At 50.2% G+C, this 14,770-nt stretch overlaps 1 protein-coding gene across 1 annotated transcript in view; it reads left to right on the top strand.

Annotated features, from left to right (window-relative positions):
• The window catches only part of SDK1 (sidekick cell adhesion molecule 1), an 831,209-nt gene that overhangs the window by 608,940 nt on the left and 207,499 nt on the right, over positions 1 to 14,770 (top strand). Inside the window, exons 12-13 of the mRNA XM_060079272.1 lie at positions 881 to 983; positions 4,038 to 4,214. Of these exons, the coding sequence (XP_059935255.1) occupies positions 881 to 983; positions 4,038 to 4,214 (280 nt within the window). The remainder of the gene's footprint in view (positions 1 to 880; positions 984 to 4,037; positions 4,215 to 14,770) is intronic.

The raw sequence follows: 14,770 nt of genomic DNA, 5'->3' as shown, positions 1-14,770 counted from the left end.
GGATCTGCTGAGATTCAAAATTATAATAGCACTAGGCTGGTTGGTGCAGTGCTGTGTGGCCTGCAGGGGTCTTCCCAGGCATCAGCTACTCTGTTCTGTCCCAGCGTGAGTGATAGCAGCACCCCCTTTCATAGACAAGAAAACTAAGAAGCTCGGAGGCGTTTCTCTGGATGCCCCCCTGGTAAGCCGTCAGGCTGGGCCCTGAACCCAGTCTCATGGCTCCAAGTTCCGTCTCCTTTCCTGCTGCCAGAGCAGCGCCCTCCCGAGAGGTGTGCAGCGTGGGGACACACACCACAGGGCCGTCTCCAGGGCCTTGGCTCTGGCAGCTGTGGAGTGTCAGGCGGCCGCAGGGCTGGACGACCTTGCAGGCCTGCACGTGGCACCAGGCCCCGCTGCTTACTGGCCCTGTGGCATCAGGCAAGACCCTGTACTTCCTGATCACTGGGAAAAGCATTATCACAACTCTCACAAGACTGTTGTGAGGATCAAGTAAAACAGCGTAAATGAAAGCACTTTGCAAAGTCATGACATGCTGTGTAGACAGTAGAAATTACCAGAATGTTGATAATCTTGGGAAAGAATCCAGGGTGTAGAACCTGGTAAGCGTCTGCATACGATCTTCCTTCTTGTTTCCTTCTGGAGTGTCCGAGGTCTGGGGGTGACCTGAGACGGGCTGGGGGAGGCCTGTCTCCCTTAGCTGGGAGGCAGACAGGCTTGCTTTCAATTCCCTGAACGTTTCTGGGTGCTTCCATGTGCACTGGTTTTGCCGAGCTAAGAGAAAACTAGGAGGTTTTGATGTCAGATGACCAATCCGTCACCCCCAAGGGAGGAAACGCTCAGGCACGTAATCTTGTCTGAGTCGCCACTTGTGTCTTTCCAGATCGAACGTCCATCGTGAACCCTCCGGAGGACCGCGTGGTGATTAAGGGGACCACGGCCACGCTGCACTGTGGGACCACCCACGACCCCCGCACTTCTCTCCGGTCAGCTCCGTCAATTACAACGTTTGGGGCTCATTAGTATTCTGGGAGCTGGGGAACTGAAGTAGAGATGGGAAGGGAGAATTTCAGGAACTTTGATTCCAGCCACAGATCCCTGATTATAGCATCTTACAGTTCTGGGCTCCATCATTAATCACACAAATCCCATTTTCCACTCCAGCCTTATGTATTATTTACAGTGAGCTATGTTCCACTTCATGACTTCAATACAGCTTTTCATGATTTTTCTGCCAAGGTTAATACGCTATCTGTAAAACGTACTTGTCAGAGGCTGATACTTAATGAGAGAAAAATCCAGAGGGATCGAATGGGATTTCAGCAGTGTTTGTGCTGGGGCTGTGCTAGCCTCGAGGGGTTTTCTCTACTCCAAGGATGGCTCCACTGTGTAATGGGGAGAGGGAATTCCGCATGGAAGAAAGGCATCTGTGGTTATCTAACACACTTAGAGGAAACTGCGGGGAACCAGGGGACCCAGAGGACGTGAAGGTCCACGAAGTGGGTGGTGACACCTGTCTTTGTTTGACTCAGACAGGGACGGTCATGATGAAGAACGTGACAGCCCAGGTAGACACGGCGGCAGCAGACACAGCTGGCTGTCGGTGGCGAGCTTCTTCCCAAAGGGCTGCCACTTTCAGAATAGTTTTTAATTTTCAGAACCAGCCTTGAAAATGAATCTAGAAAGAAAGATGCAGTCATCCCAGTATTTTCACTCTGGCCTTAGCCCCAAAGGCATGCAGTTAGCCAAATGATAGAATCAAGATGCCCTCCTTCTTTCTGGAACATTTCACGCTGAGCAGAGGGAGGTGGCTGTCGATGTTTATATACGTTACTAACCGGATCCGGAGACTAAGCTGTTTCCTCACTCTTCTTGGGCAGGTGTTTGACAAATCGTGCATTTCCACATCTCTACCTGTCTCTCTGGAGTTTCCCCAGAGCTCAGAAACCAAGTTTGCTTTCATTACAAGAATGTTGAATGCAAAACAAAGAAACGAAAGCCAACAAGTTAGAGATTACGTGGAGAATTCTAGGATTCTAGGAAAGAATTCATTCGTTTCTAAAGGACTTGGGAGTGTCACCGAACAAAGGACAAATGAGCCAGTTTTCTGCTACCCTAAGAGCACACCAGAAACCCCCCTCAGATCCTTGTGGTTTTCTTGTAGCTTCTTTAATGTGATTAGACAGACAAAATCGGAGCTTCCTTCCTGAGAAGGAATTAGGCTGCTCACTCTGGGGCACCCCTTGTCCTGGGTTCCTTTACCCCAAGGAGCACCTGGCCCTAAGGGACACTGGCCGCCGAATGCTGCTCCCCAAGTGAGCGGCTGATTCACTTCCTTCTGGTGGAGACCATCCTGCTCTGTCTGGGGGTCGCTGCAGAGGAGCAGTCTGTGCTCTGTGTGCATTGAGCCCTTAAAGAACTGGGTGCGTTCTGGACATCCAATCCAGTACTTTGGAAAGGAAAGCCAGCACTTTGATCTCATCCAGCCGTGACTAGTAAGGGGCTGGACAGGCTCTTAGTGGAGTCTACATTTGAAAAGAAAAATGTGCTAAAATGTCATAAAGAATTAAAAGAGAAAGAAGTGTAGTTTTAAGGACAGTCTGCCAGAATGGTTGGATTTTCTAAAAAACATTTTTATTTATATTATATTAAATTATATTATTTATTTATGGTTGCACCGGCTCTTAGTTGCAGCATGTGTGCTCCTTAGTTGCGGCCGGCAGGCTCCTTAGTTGCGGCATGCGAACTCTTAGTTGCGGCATGTGGGATCTAGTTCCCTGATCAGGGATTGAACTCACGTCCCCTGCATTGGAAGACGGATTCTTAACCACTCTGCGACCAGGGAAGTCCCCAGCATGGTTGGATTTTAAGAAAACGTGTACGGGGACACCCTGGGGTCCTTGCCCCCTGCCCAGGCTACACTCTTGTACCCCAGGGACCTTCCTGCAGGAGCAGGAGGTACAGTTGCAGTGGTGACACGGGTGGTCAGGAGCCCTCAGACTCCCCGTCCTGAACCCAAAAACAGACGAATGTCTGCACTTGTCTTTTTTTTTTTTTTTTTTTGTGGTACGTGGGCCTCTCACGTTGTGGAGCACAGGCTGTGGACGTGCAGGCTCAGTGGCCATGGCTCACGGGGCCAGCTGCTCCGCGGCACGTGGGATCCTCCCGGACCGGGGCACAAACCCGTGTCCCCTGCATCGGCAGGCGGACTCAACCTCTGCACCACCAGGGAAGCCCCTGCACTTGTCTTTTTGTCCTGTTGTAACTTCAGCATCTATCTTTGTATTGTGACCAAGACATCTGGTCACTTTCCTTTTTTTTTTTTTTTTTCTTTTTGCGGTATGCGGGCCTCTCACTGTTGTGGCCTCTCCCGTTGCGGAGCACAGGCTCCAGATGCGCAGGCCCAGCGGCCATGGCTCACGGGCCCAGCCGCTCCGCGGCATATGGGATCCTCCCAGATCGGGGCACGAACCCGTATCCCCTGCATCGGCAGGCAGACTCTCAACCACTGCGCCACCAGGGAGGCCCTCACTTTCCTTTTTTTTTTTAAGATGTAATTCACATAGTGTTAAATATCACCCTTTTAAGAGCACAGTTCGGTGGTTTTTACTGTACTCACAAGGTCATCGGTTGCTTGCTTTTTTTTTTTTTTTTTAAATAAATTTATTTATTTATGGCTGTGTTGGGTCTTCGTTGCTGTGCGCGGGCTTTCTCTAGTTGTGGCGAGCAGGGGCTACTCTTCCTTGCGGTGCGCGGGCTTCTCATTGCGGTGGCTTCTCTTGTTGCAGAGCACGGGCTCTACGCGCACAGGCTTCAGTAGTTGTGGCACACGGGCTCAGTAGTCATGGCGCACGGGCTTAGTAGTTGCTCCACGGCATGTGGGATCTTCCCGGACCAGGGCTCGAACCCGTGTCCCCTGCATTGGCAGGCAGATTCTTAACCACTGCACCACCAGGGAAGCCCCAGTTGCTTGCTTTTTAACAGACAGGGAAGGATCAGTGACCGGGGTCCTAACTCAGGACTCTCTGCTTGACCCACAGCTACGTGTGGAAGAAGGACAACGTGACCATCACCCCATCTGGCAGCTCCAGGATTGTGGTGGAGAAGGACGGGTCCCTCCTCATTAGCCAGACGTGGTCGGGCGACATTGGAGACTACACCTGTGGCGTCATCTCTGAGGGCGGGAACGACTCCAGGACAGCCCGCCTGGAGGTGATGTGAGTATCGCGGCTGCTCCGTGTTCACAGGGTCAGCCCTCCCCCACGTGACCGTCGCGTAACACGCATGATGGGTCGCGAGCCAGCAGTCAGAGGCCACCGCCTTGGGCCTCAGGCGCGCACACGTACAGGGGTGGGTCTGTTTGGTAACCGTAAACTGAGTATGTGTTCAGCCTCGGTTTAGATGGTTTAATTATTAGGTTTCCTCCTCATTGATCCCTTTAATCACCTTCTCCACATTGAGCCCATATCGTTGTAGACTGTTTCCCACACCATGTGTAAGTAACAGCAGGTCCACTTTTCCAAGTGATGCCCGTCAGAACTTCCGATCCGTGTCGGGTTGGCCCAGTTCCCAGGAAAGCCAGCGGCCTCTCTGTGGGCAAACACGCACTTCCTGTTATGTCCGCTGAACTCCTGGGAGTAGCAAGCAGCCGCCCGTTCCCTCTCCCTGGGCCTTCCTTGGGGTGGGGGCCATGGGAGCCCTGGTTGCATCCGCCTCTGTGCTCCGAGCTCATCCTCCCACAGCTCCCTCTCCTCACGGGCAGGAAGCTGAAAAGCCTGCTGACCCAGTGTGTTTTTCCGACATGTATTTATCTGCTTTTTAAAAATGTTGCCCCCCAAAAAATGTTCCCCCAGCCCATACGCACAGAAGTAAAACCCGAAACTAGAGAAGCAGGGCAGGGCTGGCCGGGCAGCAGCCCGCTCTGGTCGACAGGGGCACGCTGGCCATCAGGAATGGCCTTTGAGAGGATGGAGAGGTCTTTCTCACTGGGCTCTGCCCACTGCGATCCAGGAAGGCTTCTAGAGGCAAAAATCATTCCCTGAAATAGGCTGTGGACACTCTGAGTACAGGGGCGTGTCTCATTTGCCTTTGAATCCCCAGGCCCTGGCCGAGGGAATTAAAAAGGAAAAAGGAAAAAGAAAACCGCTTGCTCGGTGCTGCACCCAGGGCCCCCATGTTTGTTGCACACATACCTGAACAAGCAGCTCTCCGCCAGCCCGTGCGTGGGATTTGAAGGGTTAATGACGGGCAGCTGCTAGTCCAGAAAGGCTGGCTGTTGGATCTGTGGAACCTGGGAGAGCGCCGTTCTACCTCCAGGATGGCCTCTCCCCAGGATGACCTTGTTCTCCGCAGAGGTTAGTCACCTGTCGTGATCAAAGGTCACCCAGTTGCCTTTCAGCCCTAGAGGACCAGTGGGGGTCTCCCCACCCTGCCTCTCGCTACTGGACCCGCTGACCCTGGGCTCTTCCTGCCCTCCTGGGCCCCCGGGCCCCCATCCAAGGCACCTCAGCCTCTGCCGCCTCCACGGCTTGGCCTGGCTCTTCTGTCACCTCGCCCTGAAGGGTGCGCCCCTCCTCTGGGAATCAGCGCAGGATCCCCTCCTGCCCCCGGGATGCAGGCTGTGTCTCCCGTGCTTCCCAGCACCCGCTCCGCCCTTGTCAGCACCGGTCACGCGGGCGACTTCTTCCCTCTTGAAGTAGAAGGATGGCACAGCTCTGCATTTTGAGCGCCTGGCAGTGTCTGGCATACCTTAGGCGTTCAATAAATACACGTTGGTTGGTTGAATGAATGTGTGTTTGTTGCAGGCCCCCGGCGACCCTCCCGGACATCCCACTCACACCCCTCACCTTCCCTTAGATGCTCACGTGCCCTGGGCTCCCCCCACCGTCGAGAGCTGGATGGCCAACCCTTGCTCAGCTCTGATTGGCCGGCTTTCCTCCTCCATCCATAGCTCACGTGGGGATCTTTTTAAAAATTGCTGATGATGTTGGCATCCATGACCAGTGAATTCACATAATGCTCTGTGCTATTCACAATTTCTAACTACCTTTGAGAACTCTTAGATCATCCATCATTGGTACCACATAAATGTTAGCATTTCATAAAGACTCTGTCAGCAAAAGCCAAATTGTGTGCTTCCAATATAGTGAACTCTTTCTCTTCTGCACAATGTTTATGTTCTACTGATTTGCACATCTCCCCTACTATTTGCTTATTTGATTTCCTCTAAGTAAAATACATTTTTCAGCAAATGTTGCTGCATCTATAAAGTAATAGGCTTTGTGTCATGGTAAAACACCTCATCTCTAAATATAGAAATACTTGCAGATTCGTGATTCAAACCACTTTAGGTACAACTGGTTACAGAGCTGATTTGGAAGACAGCGGTTCCTTGTGAATTGTTGGTGTAATAAACACTCCACTCTTCCAAATTGGAATGAATGGGGAAGGTTGTAGGTTAGAGCACAGTGTATCTTTACATCCGATAAGGTCTTAACTCTGAGACATCAGTGTTGACGAGAGCAATAGCGACCATCACAGCTCAGGATTGTAGGGTCTTCTGCACTTCTCGGAGAACTTACACACCCAGCCCAGTGACATTTCCCTGACTCACTCAGATGACAACAACAAAAAATCTCCCATTGCAAGAGTGACTGAGAGGTACTTATGGCTAAATAGAGTCCTTCCGAAGAGCCTGAAAGCCTGCTTCCCCAGCCTCCCCACTTGAGTTAAAAGCTACTTTGTTAAATGTAGAAATTAGGAGCGTCGCAAGTGGGCTTTTCAGAAGCAGGCCGCCTGCTGGCAGCTCTCCTGTTGGTTTGCTCGGTAGTTGGTGCTGTGCCAGCCGGGGGCGGGGGGGGGGCACCATGCGGGCGAAAGCCACAGTCCCTGCAGGGTCATCGGCTCTCCGGAGCGAGGCTGGCCTGGAGACCCCTCCCCAGTTCTCACTGACTGTGTGACTTTGGGCAGGTCACCTCACACCTCAGTCTCAGTTTTTTCACCTGTAAACTGGGCACGTTGCCATTTACCTTAAAGGGTGGCGGTGAGGTTTGGGTGGACCGCTGTTTGTAAATCCTGGCTGGGAGCCTAGCTTAGGGCAAACACTCAATCCGTCACAGCTCTTACCGTTCCTCACCATCTTATAAAAACTGTTCCTCTTTTCATCCGCGGCACCCTCTCCCCATCACCCAGGGCCAGGAAGTTTCTCTCTTTCATCCTCTGACACACTAGGTGTGTCTGTCTGCTGCGGAGCCAGCCCTCTGTGCATGGAACGGCGCCAGGTGCATAGCAGGTGCCCCATCAGTGTCTGAGGAAGCCCTGCTCCACTTACCAGGTTGAAATGGGTTTGGGATTTGGTGCCGCCGAGGAGGACTAATTTCTGAGGGGTCTGCCTCACCCCCTCCCTGAGAGGAGAGGCGTCTGCAATTCCAGAGGGTCTCCTTATGCGTCTGGTAAATTAACAACACACGGTCATCATTAACGCCGGTCACCAGCTGTGTTAGCTGTGTCTGTCCTGCTAGTTTGCTAGGGCCTTACAGGAAGGAACTGGTTCTGGGGTGACTCCGGACCCCCAAAGCTCCTTGCTGTGAGGGACCAGGTGCGAAGGCTTTTTGGATTGATTGTTAATCATTTAAAGCCCCAATTAGCATTGCATCTTTCCTTCTGAGATCAGAGACTAATTCTTCTGAGCCCGGAGTACAGAGAAAACCCTGATTTACTGAGCGACTGGAAGACTCGGACCCAGAGGCAGTGGGAGGGGTTTCTTTCAATAAAACCACTTCCAACAAAGCCATAATAAGGAGCGAACAATTTAATACCATCTCTTGAGAGTTATCAGGCCCCCGTCGCCTTCATCCTCAGAGTGAAGTCAGGGAAGAAAAGGTGTCATTTGTGCGTTAGAGGGACAGCGCTGTTACGTAGGAAGTATTTACCCAACCCTCTCCCACCAGAGCAGCTCCCCGTGGCCACCACTGTCCCAACTGCCTTCTCTCGAGCCTCTCCCCAAGCCGTTCCTCTCGAACACACCTCGCTTCAGCGCCGTCCCCTGCAGCCCAGGTTTTGTGGTTGTTGATTTCTGATATTACGGCGGTGTCACTTTCCTGACGGTGATTTCTCTTTGAATCACTAAGTGACAGTACTGGCCTCGTCCCCGTCGTCCCTGTTGTTCTCAGAGCCTTTCAGCTGTCGCCCTGTCTGAAAATCACTGTCTGTGAGTCACTGGCTGATCATTTATCTCCTTTCAGACTTGGCGGAGAAGGTGCCAGGACACACTCTCCCGCTATTAGATGAGCTTCTCTGAGATGGATTCAGAATATATTAAAGCTTCACTTATCGGCTATTGATGGGTTAGTCAAGTATCTCACAAAGCTTAATTTTCCAGATAACCGAAACGTCATTTAAAGAAATAGTGTACGTTTCCAATGCATATTAAAAAGTTCTTTGCATTGTGGAACAGGTAATATTGGACACGAGGTACGCTAGAGGGAATTTCCATGGAGGAGAGAGGCTGGAACTAGGGGGGAAAAAAATCTCAATTTCCTTCCAACTCTGAGTCCTGTGATGTCTGTAAAGAACACACTCTGCGTGGGCCATCCTCCAGGGGCGACCGTGGACTCTTGGGGCAGCAGTGGACGAGGGCTCGTTATTTCTAGCTGCATCACGGACAGCGATGTCCTTGGGCACCACTGGGCTTTAGATCTCGGTTCCTGTTCTAAACGTCTCAAGGCCACTTTGCCTTTTACGTTCCTAAGTCTCGGCAATCTTCTTAACAGTCTTTCCTCACCCTCCACACCAAGCTCAGGGCTGCCATTGTTGCTGTTCAGTGTGCCTACTTCTGGCATGCCCTGTGGCATTCTCCTTGGTGGCTTTTCAGTGCTGGGAGGGGGGACATCAGAAACCACTCTTCCCAGACTCACACCCTGGGTGAGCATCAAGCTCTGAGGGCTGGACAGAGGGACTTGCCTAAGCTGGCTCCAAGGACTTCGTGAGCTCAGGCCTGGACGGGAGGCTGCTGTGGAGTGACCTGTAGATGTGGAGCAGTGAGCAGCCCACCGTCTGCAAAGCTCTCCAGCCCCAAGGAAAGAGCTGTCCACTCACCTGTCGGATCAGTCATTGCTAAGTGAGTGTGCCCTCATGTAGGCCGAGAAGCATGATCTGAAATCGAGTGTAGACCCTGGGTTTTCCTGGCTGTGGGAATTTGACCACTGGATCTCGCGGAGCCCCAGGACAGAGATGTGTGCAGAGGTGCAGAGATGCGCTGGTTGCTCCGGGCCGCAGGGTGACGCTCTTCCTGCCCAGGAGGAGGCTGTCCCTCCCGCCCGCCTCCCGTCCAGCCCATCCATCCTCAAGGACAAGAAGGCCGCTCTGCAAGGCCTGTCCCGAGCCAGCTACCCGCCCCACCTGTGGCTGCCGTGTGTCCCGCGGACCCCGGCTGCGCCAGCCATGGCCACCTGTCTCCTCTACCCTCTCACCAGCTCCTGTTCGTGGTCTGTCCTCCTGACTGTTGCAGAGCCCATGATCTGACATTTCGTCTCCAGGACACTTCCTGAGGAGCCGCCCTTGGCGTCCCAGCTCCAGGCCCAGAAAGTCAGTGTCACACAGATAAGCCGGAAGTTTCTAACCCAGGCATCGCCTACCTGCCTTCCTCCATGACCCAGTGCAGGCCCTGCGCTCCCAGCGGTGGCCCCAGAACTCCCCCTGGTCTTACCTGGGCTCTAACCTCCTCCGCGAGGTGGTCCCACTGCAGGCCGGCTCTGCGTGCAGCCCGGCTGGTCCCAAGCCGCCCTGTGGCGCTCACTCTCGGCTGCCCCGTGCTGTCCCGCCAGGCACGGGCCTTGCACTCCTGGCTGTGAGCTCCAGGAGGCCAGGGCTGTGGCCCCCACCCCGAGTCCCCACCCCGCAGCGGGCTTGGGGAGGGCTGTTTGCTCCACCGTCCTCCCCCGTGTGGGTCAGTGTGTCCACTCTCCCCACGCTGCACAGCGCGAGGCTCCGGGCCTGGCGTCGCTGATGCGGGAGTGCGGAGAGGAAAAGAGGCCGCATAGAGGAGGGAGCAGGTCCTCCATCGAACACGCGCCGTGGGCCCCGCGCCTGTCAGGCTTCACCATATTTCTTCAACTGAAAAAGCTACGGACTGCAGAGGGAGTCAAGGGGTAGACGTGATTCGTTCTGCTCAAAAGTTAGTCGAGGGCAAGAGGGAGGCCCAGGAAGTCTTCACAGAGGAGAGACTGAGCGTCGGAGCTCTGGAGGCTGAGCTGGATTTTCCGGCACAGGTGGGAACGGCCTGGCTCAGGGAGCTGCGAGTCGTTGGTGATGGCCTTGGTCACGGCTGGGCAGTTCCACACACCCGGTGTGGGGACGGAGCTCGTGAGCGTGGAGGGGGAGCTGCAGAGGGTGCAGGGGTGTGGTGTGACCCCAACAGTGCCGAGGGTTCCAAGCGGCCCGAGTACGACGGCTCTGGGAAGGCTGGTGGGTGGGCAGAGCAGAGGGTCTGGCACGTGGGCCTTTCTGAGGTCCAGCAGGTAGGACTCAGTGACTCATGAGATGCCTGTGTGCCGGGTGGACAGTGGATGGAGTAGAGATCCTGGAGCGTAACCACCGACGGGAAGGAGGGACGGGCAGAGAAGATCACTGGTTCTGGCAGGAGGAAAGATTCGTGACTGACTGCTAACCCGGAGGCAGCCCTCTGGAGTGTTTTAGTGGAATCTCTTCCTGGAGGCTGTAAGGGGCCACTCAGGACCCCCCAGCGTCTCGTCCGCATCACGCAGGTCTTTTCAGGCTCGTGGGTTCTGCATCTGCTTCCAAGGCCTCAGCTCACCTGCACGTCTCTCCTCCTGACTTAGAAGTGAGACTGTGGTGGCCCTCAGGGGGCCTCTTTGAGCACGGCCAGTGACCACACGTAGAAAACGGCCCGGACCCCAACCACCCTTGTCAGCCTGCTAAGTTAACCTTCCTCGTGTCAGAAAATCTTCCATTTCAGGGCAAGTCCTTACAGCGCAGTTCTGGCACTGAGTGCCTGGAGTTAGCAGAGACCCCACAGGTGAAGGGCACTGTCCTCGCTCCAGCGCCAGCCGCTCGCTCCAGGGCTCACAGGCCCCCGTGCTCCTGACAGACTCACTCCCCTGTCAGCGCAGTAACTCCCTAGAGCAACCACCAGAGCTCAGCTAAATGCTTATTTAGTATCTCAGTTTTATCATAAAGAGTAAAAATCAGAACCAGACAAATGAGGAGATGCACAGGGCATGGAATGGGAGGGTCCCAAGCACAAAGCTCGTGTCCTCAGGACACATCACCCTCCCGGTACATACATGTCTGATCACCGACCAGGACACTCAGCTGAGCTTGGTGTCCAGTTCTTATGGGGTTTTATTATGTGGTCATGACTGAATCCTTGACCACGTGATTGAACTCCTTCTCCAGCGCCCACCCCTCCACTTCCCGGGGAATCAGAAGGTCAGGCTGATGTCACTGTCTCAGAGCCCCAGCCCTCTGATACATGGTTGGTCTCTCCAGCGCGTATACCCCCTTCCTGGAACTATGCAGGGGCCCCCCAACGAGCGACCTTTAGCACAAACTCAGGTGTGGCCTGAGGGGCCCACCATGATTAGCAAAGACACTCCTGTCACTCAGGAAATTCCAACGGTTTACTTCCATCCCGGGACAAAGAACAAACTTGTCTTATTTGGAAATATTTATCCAAGTTTATTCTTAGTTTGTTTTCAGGTGGGACTGCTTCAACAACTTTGGTTTGGTTTGGTTTGTTTCAGAACAAACCAATTCCAACAGGAAATGGGGAGAAGTAGAAAAGATGTTTTCATCCTGGCATTTTCTTCATATTGGCCTTCATTGGAAATCCAAGGGAGGTTCCATTATTGGAGAACTCAGACAGAAATAACAGCTCAGGACTTCCCTGGTGGCACAGTGGTTAAGAATCTGCCTGCCAATGCAGGGGTCACAGGTTCGAGCCCTGGTCCGGGATGATCCCACATGCTGCAGAGCAATAAGCCCGTGTGCCACAACTACTGAGCCTGCATGCTACAGCTACTGAAGCCTGTGCCTAGAAGCCCATGCTCCGCAACAAGAGAAGCCACCACAATGAGAAGCTGGCACACCACAACGAAGAGTAGCCCCCGCTCGCCGCAATTAGAGGAAGCCTGCACACAGCAATGAAGACCCAACACAGCCAAATAAATAAATAAATAAATAAATAAATAAATATTTTAAAAAAGTAAATACAGTAAACTGATTTTTTTTAAAAAGCCACTAAAAAAAAAGAAAGAAAAATTCCTTTTCTGATTTAAAGCTTAATTCACAAAGAGAAAACCAGACACCATTTCAAGCTCAAGTTTATTCTTTATTGTACTGATATATGATTTAAAGTTGCAGTTTGGCTGAATGGATACAAAAACAAGACCCATATATATGCTGTGTACAAGAGACCCACTTCAGACCTAGGGACACATACAGACTGAAAGTGAGGGGATGGAAAAATATATTCCATGCAAATGGAAATCAAAAGAAAGCTGGAGTAGTAATTCTCATATCAGGGCAAAATAGACTTTAAAATAAAGACTATTACAAGAGACAAAGGACACTGCACAATAATCAAGTGATCAAGAAGAAGATATAACAATTGTAAATATTTATGTACCAACATAGGAGCACCTCAATACATGAGGGAAATGCTAACAGCCATAAAAGGGGAAATCGACAGTAACACAATAATAGTAGGGGACTTTAAGACCCTACTTTCACCAATGGACAGATCAACCAAAATGAAAATAAATAAGGAAACATAAGCTTTAAATGACACATTAAACAAGATGGAGTTAATTGATATTTATAGGACATTCCATCCAAAAACAACAGAATACACTTTCTTCTCAAGAGCTCATGGAACATTCTCCAGGATACATCATATCTTGGGTCACAAATCAAGCCTTGGTAAATTTAAGAAAACTGAAATTGTATCAAGTATCTTTTCCAACCATGACGCTATGAGACTAGATATCAATTACAGGAAAAAAACTGTAAAAAATACAAACACATGGAGGCTAAACAATACGCTACTAAATAATCAAGAGATCACTGAAGAAATCAAAGAGGAAACCAAAAAATACCTAGAAACAAATGACAATGAAAACACGATGGCCCAAAACCTATGGGTTGCAGCAAAAGCAGTTCTAAGGGGGAGGTTTATAGCAATACAATCCTACCTCAAGAAACAAGAAAAATCTCAAACAAACAACCTAACCTTACACCTAAAGCCATTAGAGAAAGAACAACAAAAAACCCCCAAAGTTAGCAGAAGGAAAGAAATCATAAAGATCAGATAAGAAATAAACGAAAAAGAAATGAAGGAAACGATAGCAAAGAACAATAAAACTAAAAGCTTGTTCTTTGAGAAGATAAACAAAATTGATAAACCTTTAGTCAGATCATCAAGAAAAACAGGGAGAAGACTCAAATCAACAGAATTAGAAATGAAAAAGGAGAAGTAACAACTGACACTGAAGAAATACAAAGGAGAGAATACTACAAGCAACTATATGCCAATAAAATGGACAACCTGGAAGAAATGGACAAATTCTTAGAAAAGCACAACCTTCCGAGACTGAACCAGGAAGAAATAGAAAATATAAACAGACCAATCACAAGTGCTGAAATTGAAACTGTAATTAAAAATCTTCCAACAAACCAAAGCCCAGGACCAGATGGCTTCACAGGCAAATTCTATCAAACATTTAGAGAAGAGCTAACACCTATCCTTCTCAAACTCTTCCAAAATATAGCAGAGGGAGGAACACTCCCAAACTCATACTACAAGGCCACCATCACCCTGATTCCAAAACCAGACAAAGATGTCACAAAAAAAACAAAACTACAGGCCAATATCACTGATGAACATAGAAGCAAAAATCCTCAACAAAATACTAGCAAACAGAATCCAGCAACACATTAAAAGAATCATACACCATGATCAAGTGGGGTTTATTCCAGGAATGCAAGGATTCTTCAATATATGCAAATCAATCAATGTGATGCACCATATTAACAAATCGAAGGATAAAAACCGTGTGATCATCTCAATAGATGCAGAAAAAGCTTGCAACAAAATTCAACACCCATTTATGATAAAAACTCCAGAAAGTAGGCATAGAGGGAACTTACTTCAACATAATAAAGGCCATATATGACAAAACCACAGCCAACATTGTTCTCAATTGTGAAAAACTGAAAGCATTTCCACTAAGATCAGGAACAAGACCAGGTTGCCCACTCTCACCACTGTTATTCAACATAGTTTTGGAAGTGTTAGCCACAGCAATCAGAGATGAAAAAGAAATAAAAGGAATCCAAATTGGGAAAGAAGAAGTAAAGCTGTCACTGTCTGCAGATGACATGATACTATACATAGAGAATCCTAAAGATGCCACCAGAAAACTACTAGAGCTAATCAATGAATTTGGTAAAGTAGCAGGATACAAAATTAATGCACAGAAATCTCTTGCATTCCTACACACTAATGACGAAAAATCTGAAAGAGAATTTAAGGAAACACTCCCATTTACCATTGAAACTAAAAGAATAAAATACCTAGCAATAAACCTACCTAAGGAGACAATAGACCGGTATGCAGAAAACTTTATGACACTGATGAAAGAAATTAAAGATGATACAAACAGATGGAGAGATATATCAATGTCTTGGATTGAAAGAATCAACACTATGAAAATGACTATACTACCCAAAGCAATCTACAGATTCAATTCAGTCC

Source organism: Mesoplodon densirostris, chromosome 16 (assembly GCF_025265405.1).
Source record: "Mesoplodon densirostris isolate mMesDen1 chromosome 16, mMesDen1 primary haplotype, whole genome shotgun sequence".
Taxonomy (NCBI): Eukaryota; Metazoa; Chordata; class Mammalia; order Artiodactyla; family Ziphiidae; genus Mesoplodon; species Mesoplodon densirostris.
The sequence above is the reverse complement of the archived record's forward strand: the minus strand, read 5'-3'. Positions and strand labels throughout refer to the sequence as shown.